Genomic DNA, 10,789 nt, shown 5'->3' with positions numbered 1-10,789 from the left:
AGCCTTGTCCGATACTCCGGTGCCAAGACAAGGTGCTGCACGGGGAAATGCGCAGGGGAGCTGCGATGGTGCTGGACTGATGGGACAAGCGACTGCGGGAGCTTCGATCTACCTCACCCACCCCGTCGGCAGAGCCGCTGCAGGCACCGAGGTGTCAGAGCGTTTTGGGAGCCTTCCAGAAGTAAAGCAGCTGCTCCATCGTTACTCGTCTGCCTTCTCATTTGAGGGGGTGAGCTGGCATGGCTAAGCACAGTCTGACGGCGCCCGGCATTCCCAAATGCACGGGAAGGCAGTGAAGTGCCTCCTCTATTAAAGTACTGCTCAAATAAATAAAAAAGGAGAAACTGCAGTTCCTATGAAATCAGAAAAATATATATATACTTACCTACAGGTCAGGAATAAAGAAACAGCTTTATCCTCATCCCTGCTGCTCGACAGGAAGGATTCCGTTACCCCAACTGCTGAATCGTTCCTCGGAAAAATGTGGAAATCTGAGCCACGGGCACCCTCTGCTGGGACACCCACAGCTGCGGGAGCAGCGCCGGCACCCAGCTTGACAACTCGTTATTATCATGCTTTTTATTTCACATTTAAAAAAAAAAAAAATACATTCAGCCCACAAAATGCAAGAGCTGTCGCCCCAGCAATGCGCCAGTTCACTGTTAGTGACCAGCTCGCCGTCAGACTCGGGGAACCAAGTCCTGCTCGCACGACGGCCGCCGTTCCCGAGGGGTTTGGGATTTGTCCTTGGCCACTGGAGAGGGTGAAGGGGCAGACACAGCTCGGGGTATGGCCCACCACATCAGGCACCCGCTCCAACCCAGCCACAGCAGCGAGCACTCGACACCTTTGAGGAGCTCTGTGTCCCGTCCTGTCCCCCACCCAGGGCGTCCCCAGCCCCACAGCCACCCACTGCCACAGCACCCACTGGCCAGGCCCCCCCAGGGACTCATCTGAAAAACCTCCACATCCACAGACCGGTTTACAGACTTCATTTAGCTCAAAGGAAAGTCCTAATTAGTCACTCTGAGTGATTTACTTGTTCATTTGGATGGGGGGGAGGGAGGAGACTAAGCTGAATTGTTTGAAATTATCCCTAAAGGGCACTGTAAATTAAGTGTTAATGAGGAATCCTATGCAAAGGGCCACAGTAGCTAAATAAAATAATTAAGGTGCTAAGTGATAACATTCATTTGGTTCTCAATAATTTAGCCAGCCTGGTTTTCAACCAGGATATTTGCAAATGAAGCCACCCTCACCCCTCCGTGCCATCAGCGGGGACAGCAGCGCTGGGACAGCTCAGCATCCAGCAGGATCAGGCCCACCACAGAAAGGAAACTTCCCCGGAAGAGAACAAGCTCCTGATCCCCTTCCCACCTGAAGGAAGCACCCTGTTCCACTAATCACACTCCGGATTTATATACGACAGACGCAAAAAGGATTGACTGGAGCCTACAAGCAACCTTTACAGAGGGTTTATTTCAAGGGGCTGCGGTTCTCCCCGCGGCAGCGTTCTCCTGACAGCTCATGCCCATCCTTTGGCAGGGCTGCGGACCTGGCTTACAACCAAACACCGCACGGCGTGTTTTCAGACATCCAAGCAGCAATATGTAACAGAGAAACTGCCTCTTCGTGAAGACACTGCTAACGAGCAGTCCCGAATCCTACCTGGTTCTCACCAGCACGCTCTCGGCTGCGAAGGGGGCAGCGGGCTTGGGCTTGGGGCACGGCTGCTCTCGGCGGCGGTGCCAGCCGAGCACCATCTCTCACCTACAGCCCAAATTCTCTCCACAGCACGAGCAATGCACAAAGTCCCCCGCGCAACAAGCGCAAAGCCGGGTATTTTACTGCAAGAACCAAAGGATTTGGCTGTCTGCTTTTAAAACCTAGCTTCGCCTCCCCTCCTCACAGCCGCTCCTCCGAGGTGTTACCTAGTGCCTGCAGGTGTCTGACCTCAGCGTTCAGCCAGGGTTCTGGTGGTATCGCGCATCAGCCAAGACGCAGCTCAGGTCAGTGGGGCTCTCCCCGTAACTTGCAGCGACGGTGAAGACCCTGGAAAGAGCACTTCCATATCCACACCAACAGAGCACAGCCACGGAACGCCGAGCAGCTTCCCTCACCAAATACAAAAAAATTCAGTCACCGTGCCTCAGCTTCTGGCTGCAGATGGAGTGCAGGAGAATACCTGCAGGGAAGTAAAAATAAATTTTTTTACAAAAAGATCTTTTCTTAAACCACAAGAAAATCATTCTGTGGGCCTGGATGTCTGTTTGATTTGGAAATTTGGACTGTGATGCCTTTGTACATCAGAGCTGTTTTTACCAGTAGCAACAGAGACGTTCAGCGACTCGATGCCGGGGTGAAGCGCTCTGCCAGGCGGTATGGCCAGCATCCGATGGCACAAGAGCTGCGTCTCTAGGGAAAGGCCGTCACCTTCACTACCTGCAGAACAAAGACACTGCTCAGGTCAGCTTGCAGCTGCTGCCATGTCCCTTTTGCCCCCTCCCAAACACAGTTCTTGGTAATGCTCTGTCACAACTACACCCTTGCCCCTCAGCTCACCAGCATCCTCACCAGCTCCCATGCAGCAACAGCCAAGAACTACCAGGGGCGAGATGGGCACTGTACCTGCCTTCCCTTCCCGGCCACTCCAGCCTCCCCGGATATGTTCTCCAGTATCTGAAGTGGTTTTGAGGAACACCTGTGCAACATGTCTGCACGCCCAGCGTAAGGCACAGAGCTTCGTCACCTGAGTGCAAAGACCCCCTGCGCAAGCAGCCACCATGCCAGCGGACGGCTGCCCATGTAGGAGGGCTGCTGCCAGAGGGACAAGGCAGACAAGAGGCCACAGGGCTGATCTGGTCCAGCAAACCCCACATCCCTATTGATAGTGACGGGTTCAGCCTTCTCAGCACACAGTACCACCAGCTGGGTGCAACTTGTGAATGCAGACAGTTTAACCAGAGGCTTCAATTGATTAGTTGTTAAACCATCCAACAGCCCTGATATGTTTGGGCTGATACACTAGTGAAACAGAGTTGAAATCTATCCCAGGTCATTAGTAGTTGTTTGACTCACACTGTCACAAAGGGAAATGGAAAGGGAGAGGCTTTAAACAATCCTGCGTGCAGACAAGTGAAAATGCAGAAGACCACAGACCTCCCAGCCCGCTCGGCTCCCCACAGAATTCTTTCACATTCATTATTTAGAGCTACACAGACAGCTACACGGCTGCAAGACCCAGCTCATTCCTGCGACGTGCCCACCCTCCGACAAAACAGGCTCAGCACGCTGGAAGCCAAACGTTCCCCTTCAACAGCCGTCCCCCAGCCGCAGCCAAACCAGGGACGGCACTGCCGGGGCACGCGCTGCCTACCAGGGGTTCTGCGCCGCTGCCTGCGTGACCAGGGCTGCCACCACGGCCTCGCTGAGCTCACCTGAATGTAGACACTTACCCGAAGTTTTAACAGCATACATGGATGCTCTAGGCACTTTCTGTGCCACTGGAGACTCACTCCGCAAGGCAAATGAGCTCCTTGCTCGCCCGAGTTGCCACAAAATTCTTCCCCTGGTGCCTGCTTACAGCACCTCCGCGGCAGATCCCTACGTATCGATTGCGTGATACTCCTCGGACCGCACGGGCTAGGAAAAGTGTTCTTATTCCCATTTGGTAGACTGGAAGCTGAGGCCCAGTCTCGTGTTTTACTGGTGTGATCTAACTGGCAAGATGCATTTTGTGCAAGCAGAAGAATGCTTTGAGTAATGCATCTTGCACCACCTTCCCACATGAAAGAAGCCACACTGGCTAAAGCATCCTTTGGCTGGGGTAAGCGAACCTTCAGAAAACCAAAATCCCATCCTATCCTAACCATTATTTTCTTCCTTCTCTCTTTAAGCCAGCAGTGCAGACACGACCTGGGTGCGTTATCCAAAGTCACAGGGGAAGCCTGGGCAACACAAGGAATCAGAGCCAGGCCTCCCACGGCCCGGCCTGCCTCTTCATCACTAGACTGTGGCTCTCTAGGGATGCTTGAGGGAAAAAAATTATTCTACTTTTTCCTGATCCAACACAGAAAACTTTACAACTTGCAGACATATTTGTCTTCTGAGCCTCTCAAATCAGACTCTCGTGGGACTCTCCAACTGGGACAGCAGTGACTTCAAGAGGTACAATGGCTCCTGGAGCAATCCCCTCCTCTCTCTGATAAGGGTCTTACGATTCCTAATAAAGGCAGCAATTTTGCTTCCAGCTTTTACAAAGCTTTTTATAGCTCTGGCTGCTTAAAATAATTAGGAACCATAAATTCAGGGCAGAAAGACTTGCACAGAGCGTGACACGAGGGAGGGAGTATTGACCGAATCAGATTAAATCCTAGTTTATACTGGTGAACAAAACCCTTGCCACTTCAGATCTTTGACTTTCATCTCTTAGCTTCGGCCCTCACTGACAGGCCTCAAAGACCAGAGTTGGAGCTTGGGTGAAATGATAAAACAGGTTTCCTGCCCCGTTTACTGTTAACTCCGCTGTAACAACTGCAGTTGCCAGTGCAGGAAGTCCAAACCCAGGCAGAAGCAGCTGCGCTGGCAGTTCAGAGAAATCTGCAAAATGCGAATCTGGATAAAACCACCGATTCCATGAACAGCCTTAAACCCCAAGCTAAAGACTGAAGGTGTAAGAAGAACAAATAACCCAGAAACAATTCTCGCTCAGACATCTAAGTGCTCCCAATCTGTTCCTGTTCGCACAAGGCTCCCAGTCTTCAGGGCAGCCAGCCTGCCTGTCACCTTCGGCAGTGACTCCGGCGCAGACAACATCAAGCTGGACTGTCCAAATCACTCCCTGCCAAGCCAGCGAGGATGCCAGGAGGGGGAATTCAAGTCTGCAAATGCTTAACTTAGAAGACACCCTGCGCAATGCGAGCAAGCTCACTACCATGCTAAATTATCTCTGCCGCTCTCTGCAGCTGCAGGTACACTACATATTCAGATCTAGGACGCTTCTTCAAACAACCTCAGCATCAGACGACTGTAATGTTCAATTTTCTTTTCAGTGAAGAGTTAGTGCTCAGCAGAGAGTTGAAATCATTACCGCTGCAAGGTCCGGGAGCTCTCCTCATGCATCTACCAATCAGCCTCCAATCTCCCTTGACAAAAGGATATTTGGACTTTTTCCTGAAGAAATCTCTCATAATTCAAGGTAACGACACTGCTGCCACTTTCACCCCCTTCCTTCCTCCTGGTATTGTCGTTGTTTTTGGGATGCATTTCTTTGTGGTCCATCAGCAGCGCTGCCAGCCTCCCTACTCCCTTTATAATATAGCTCCACACATCTTGTAGAGATGCCAGATTTGCAGCGTTGTCTTGTCAGTATTTCTAGGAGTTCAATAAACATTTTAATTAAAGGAATGTCCTCCGAGCCAAGAAAAACGCAGCATGGGGCAGGATTACAGCCCCTTGATGGCTCATCGCCAGCATGACACGACTTCCAAGTGTAAAAGCTCAAACCAGCTCTTCTGACAGGTGACACAAAGTGGGGGCCTACGGCATGGCCACACAAGGTTGCCTAGAGCAGCGCTCCTGGGTGAATTTCTTTCTCTAGCTGCCACGAGGCCACTACTCTCTTCCTCTTCACCTTCTGGGAGCCAGCGCAACCCCAAACTCTGCCTACAACAGAGAGCATCCTTTGCAAGTCTCCTCTACTCAAAGAGGGGAGAGAAGCAGAGGGCTCTGGAGTAGCAGCCCAGTTTAGGTGCTCAGGAAGCTGGCACCCATTGCTCAAACAGCGCAGGGGTCTGTCAGGGAGGAGGTTACACCTGCTCCTCCTGCCGACACCGCAGCAGCCAGCAGCTCCTGCCTTCTCCTAGGCGTACACAAGCAGCCACCGGCTGGTCTCCACGGCGGTCTCTGTGCCACAAAGCCCAAGTCTGTGTTCAGACCATCCCCAGCAACAGCTCCTCATGCTTCTTTCCAGACCTGGGCACAGAGATATATTCCTGTTTTTTGGAATGACAGAGCAAAGTCATGGCACAGCTCACCATTACCTCAGCGCAGCAAGAGCAAACGCTCCCGGGTCTCTCACTCAGGTCTGTGGTTCTCCAACACAGAAAATCCAGGTTCAGGGCTCTAGGATAGGATCAAAAGCGCTGCAGAACACAACGCAAAATGACACGCTGTGGCTACACTGACCCAGACCTGTCCTGCCACTGAACGCTGCCATCTAGACCCTCTGCAGCTGCTAAACTCCCTGTTTATCTACACAAACTGGTTTGTTCTTGCAGTTCCTACTGGGAGGCTTCTCAGCTCCCTCTCTTCTTCTGGGTCCCTATTTCATTTGCAGCCAGATCATTCTAGTGTTTCTTGCCCAGCTTTTCTTCTCCAGACCAAAGTGCGATGTAACATAAAAGACCTGCAACTAGCTCTGGAGTGAAACATCACCCAGACTGTTCCCTCACACGTGCACTTCCACCAGCCCCAAAGCCCTGTACATTGAAATACCTATTACTATAACAACGGGCTTATTCCACCGAAATTCCAAGCAACTGATGACAGGAACATCTTCCACATCCTCAGGCTTGCCGACAGTGCCCACAATTTCCCAGCCTTCTGCAGTTTTAGCCTGGAAAGGGAAAGGAAGCAAATGTTAAAAAAAATGCCTACTTTTCAAGCTTAAAAAGAAAATACATCATGTATACAAACACGGGGGGTTTTTTTAAACGTTTTCAGTTAAGCTGACTGGCTATTCTAGATTTTTGGCATTCCCTGAACTGTCACCACCAAAGTCCTCCCAGCACCAGCACACAAACGTGAAAAAAAAAAAGGGGAGGGGGTTGTTGGGGGTAAGGAAGCAAAAAAAATAATTTTCCTTCTGGTGCTTATTCCAGTTCAGCAAGCAAACAAACAGCACCTGGAAAGCTTTTTTTTTTTTCCCACACAACAGTTCTGGGGAGGTTTTTGCCAGAAAAGCATACAAAAAGAGCAGTGTTAAACAAATCAGCATAAGGCTAATTCACAGAGCAATGCAGTGGAAGTTCTCAAGTGCAGGCTGAGCCACCAGAAGCCCAGAGTAATGTTTTCAAGCACAAGTGCACATTTTCAAACTCTCATGCCAAAAATCAGCTCACACAAAAGGCAGGGCACTCAACACCCAGTGCCTCACAGAACCACAGAACCAGACTTCCCTCCCGCACCCTAGTAAAAAGAGCCTTAATTATTTATCTTAGAAATCCATTCCAACAATAAAAGAGCTGCTGCTTGTCGCCAGCTTCATTTCCTGTGAAATCGGCACTTTTTACATTACATCAAATTTACACCAGCCAGGCAATGCCAAGGGTTAGGCCAGTGAATCCGGGTCCAATTAAATGAACTGCTGCAATGGCTCAACATGTTAAATAATTCAAGCTTTACAGTAACAAAGTGATTCTTTCAGGTGCTTCAATTAAATATCAATGTATTTTACATGTCTTTCATTTCATCATCATCCAGAGCTCCAGTTGCCACCAACCCACTGTACAGCTGGACAAGGGTTTTCTAGCACCAAGCGGCAGGAGTCCAGGCTTAACCCCTGCTCGGTCTGCTCGCTGTCACCCCAGACCATGCCGAGCTCTTCCTCAAAGGGACGCAGCCGCGCAGCGACCCAGGAGCAGAGACCAGGGGCTTCCGTTCCCCCGAGGGTCCGCAGCCTCTGCCCTCCCACACCATGCTGAACCCCCCAACCCCACTGCTCCCCCAGGGCTGGGAGATCCCACACGAAGAGGGGTGGGCAGATGAGAGCCTGCAGCTCCCTGCTCCGCGTGCACACGATATTCAGCGGGTCCCCAGTCCAGCCAGGGCACAGGGGATCTCCACAAGGAGTTGGGACAGTCACACAGTGCCATCACAAGGGATGGACACACTGCCAATTCAGAGCAACATCCATGGGTTTGTTTCAGTTTAAATCACTTTTTCCCACGTGCATTCCCTTTCCTTTTGCAGCACGTTCTGCGAAGGGCCCCATCTCACCTCACCGCATAGGTACAGCGAAAAAAGACTCCCAGGAGCTGGCCCCAGCCCTGGTTTCTCCTCTCTCCCCTGGTCCAAAGGCTGCCCAATGCTGCCATCGTGTGCCTGGGCCCCGGGATGCTGGGCAAGACCTGCTGCGGCCAGCAGCACTAGCTCCCATCCCCAGGGAGAGAAAGGGAGACGGGGGGACACCATTTCACCGAGCTCGCAGCCTGAGCACGGGAGATAGAGACGGTGTTACCCTGCTAACGCCAACCCTCCAGGAGAAGAGCAACACCTCAGCCCTGTTACCCCCGGAACGGGACTGGGGGTGCACACCCGTCAGAGGTGGTCCGACAGCACAGACCGCCGGCAGCAAACAGGAATGCAGAGAGGGAGCATAGGACATTGCAAGTAACTGAGTCCTCCTCCTGTGCCTCCTCTCTGTTCGACACATGCAGTATTTGAGGTTTTCTGAAAGGAAATGGGAGGCAGGGGGAAGTGGATCATTCTACCTTCAAAAAGCTCCGGAGATCATCTGTGCTGTAGACATCGAAGACTTCCATAGCTCCAGAGCTAGCTTTGCTCACTGTCGGAGTCAAGGGGCAGCTGCAAGGAAAAAAGAAAGAAAAAGTGCCATATGAGAACAAAAAAGGAAGTCCAGGAGAATTTTTGTATCTGTATTTCTGTCTCTCGCCCGTGCAACCGAATTTGAACTAGTCTGCAAAAATCTGGTTCGCTATACAGACATATTTTCCTACGGTGAAAAAGGAGGGCTCAGAAATTCATCCAGCGAAGAGGTTGTAGCAGTTTTGTGCACAGTTCGACAGCTGAAACACAAAATGGATTAAAACAAGAAGTAGCCAGGGAGGTTCCTTACTCGCCTGGAATAACACGTCCCACAGCCCTCTGCAGAGCGCAAGGCAAAGCAGCAGCGAGCCAAACTCCGCTCGCCAGCTCAGCCCTAGAAACCCCTCCGAAGAAGCTGTCGCGCAACGCAGGCTAAAACCTCTTTGGGAGACGAAGGAAAAGACAGAGAAAAGCTGAAAGAGCAGACAACCAACCCCATACCTGTTCCTCTGGCTTGTCACCACTCTGTCCACCCCCAAGAAGTACGCAGAGCGCAGCAGTGCCCCCAGGTTCATGGGATCCTGGATCTGCTCCAGCACCAGCCAAATCAGCTGTTGGTTTGGTCTCCCTTCATCGCCCAAATCTGGTTTTTCAGCTTCTTCCAGACTCTTGAAACGCAGAGGAGTGGCCTCCAGACAAACTCCCTGGTGGACCTGACCTCTGCAAAGCGCATCCAGCTCTCTCCTTTCGACGTGGTGCACAGGGACTCCCCGGGCCGTGGCCTGAAGGACAAACTCGCTCATGACGAGCCGCCGCGAGCCGCTGCTCCGCTTGAGGAACAACCTGAACAGGTCCCTCCTCGACTGTGAGAGGGCCAGGGAACACGGAGCGATCCCAAACAAGATCTCCGAGCCTTTGGTCCTCTCGATGGGTGCTGGCTTTCGGTCCAGCCGCTTCCTCGCCCCTGAGAAGCCACCGTCTCGCGAGGCCCACAGCTCCCCGGCACCTGCCGTGGCCGGCCGGGCCCCTCGCTCGTGCGGCTTCTGCCATGGTCGCGGCCTGCTCTGCGGGGCCAGGCCCCTGTGGGAGGCCCAGGAGCCGGCCGCGGCCCCAGAGTCCCCCGGGATGGCTGGCGGTGCGAAGGGCGGGGGCCGGGGCTCCCGAGTGGAGCGGTACCTCGCCCCCCAGCACCAAGGCCCGCAGTTACTGCGGGACAGCCCCGCGGCCCTCCGGACACCGGACCTGAGCGCTTGCTCCATCGGTGCCCCGAAGGCCTTTCCACGCGGGAGAGGCCTGTGCCGGCAGGGACCGCCGGGCTGCCCGCGGGAGGGGGCACGGCCTCAGGCCACGGCTGAGCTGACAGGAGGCGGCCCCACGCCACGGGCACGGGGGGAAAAACACCGAGCTCAGTTCCGGAGACAGCCGCGGCCGCAGAACGAGGACGGCAGCAGGGGCACGGAGCCCGCCGAGGGGGGGAGTCCCCGGCACGGCAGGACACGCGTGACCCCCCCGCCGCCCCGCTCCTACCGCCCGCCGCTTCCGGGAGGGCACGCGGCCGCACCAACGAGAGGGGCGCGCCCCGCCCCGCGCGGCAGCGCCCCCTGGCGGTGGGCGGGCGCGCAGGTGGCCCCGGGTCCCTCCTCCCTCCCGCCCCTGGCAGCCCTGAGGGGAGCGGGCGGTCCTCGGGCCCCGGGCAGGCTTCAGGCGGGCCTCGGCTCCGGGCAGGCCTAGCCTCCCCGTCGGGCCCCGGGGCCTCTGCCCCCGGCCGGAGCCCGCAAGGGGCCCCCGCAGCCGTGAGGGCGGAGGGCGGTTTTGTCCCCGGGCCGAGCCGGAGGACCCCGATGGCGAGGGCTGCACAGGGCAGAGCGGGCGCTGCCCCGGGCTCGTCCCTGACAGAAAACAGGCCGGAAAACGGGACAGAAAAGTGCTTTTAAGCGCTTCATAGGGCATCTCACCAATTCTGCCGTGCCCAGCAGCCTACCTGGCATCTCAGCGAAGCCCTGCGGCGTGCGGCTGCAGGTGAACAGGGATGGACGAGTCCAGCCTCCGCAGGTCACCCACAAGACACCCAGACGCTGTTCTGCTCCAGAAAGCAACGACGTTGGGTTTGTTTCTCATGAAGAACCAAACCCGCACGTTTCTGTTTGAACTCTTCACAAAGGAAAGGCTCGGCTGTGAACAGTGAAAAGGACGTTATGTTTCAACACAAAAACGACTCTATACGCAACAAAAGGACCGCAGT

The 10,789-nt window shown here is 54.1% G+C and overlaps 1 protein-coding gene across 1 annotated transcript; it reads right to left on the bottom strand.

Annotated features, from left to right (window-relative positions):
• Window positions 1–934: 934 nt before the first annotated feature.
• MRM1 (mitochondrial rRNA methyltransferase 1) lies at window positions 935–10,096 on the bottom strand. Its single transcript, XM_009934550.2, has 5 exons — window positions 9,049–10,096; window positions 8,493–8,586; window positions 6,496–6,616; window positions 2,323–2,442; window positions 935–2,185 (listed from the first exon to the last, which is right to left on the bottom strand). The coding sequence occupies exons 1-5, from the start codon at window positions 9,804–9,806 to the stop codon at window positions 2,136–2,138; spliced, it is 1,143 nt and encodes a 380-aa protein (XP_009932852.2). The 5' UTR covers window positions 9,807–10,096; the 3' UTR covers window positions 935–2,135.
• Between the last annotated feature and the right edge of the window lie 693 nt (window positions 10,097–10,789).

Source organism: Opisthocomus hoazin, chromosome 20, assembly GCF_030867145.1.
Source record: "Opisthocomus hoazin isolate bOpiHoa1 chromosome 20, bOpiHoa1.hap1, whole genome shotgun sequence".
In the NCBI taxonomy this organism is placed as follows: Eukaryota; Metazoa; Chordata; class Aves; order Opisthocomiformes; family Opisthocomidae; genus Opisthocomus; species Opisthocomus hoazin.
The sequence above is the reverse complement of the archived record's forward strand: the minus strand, read 5'-3'. Positions and strand labels throughout refer to the sequence as shown.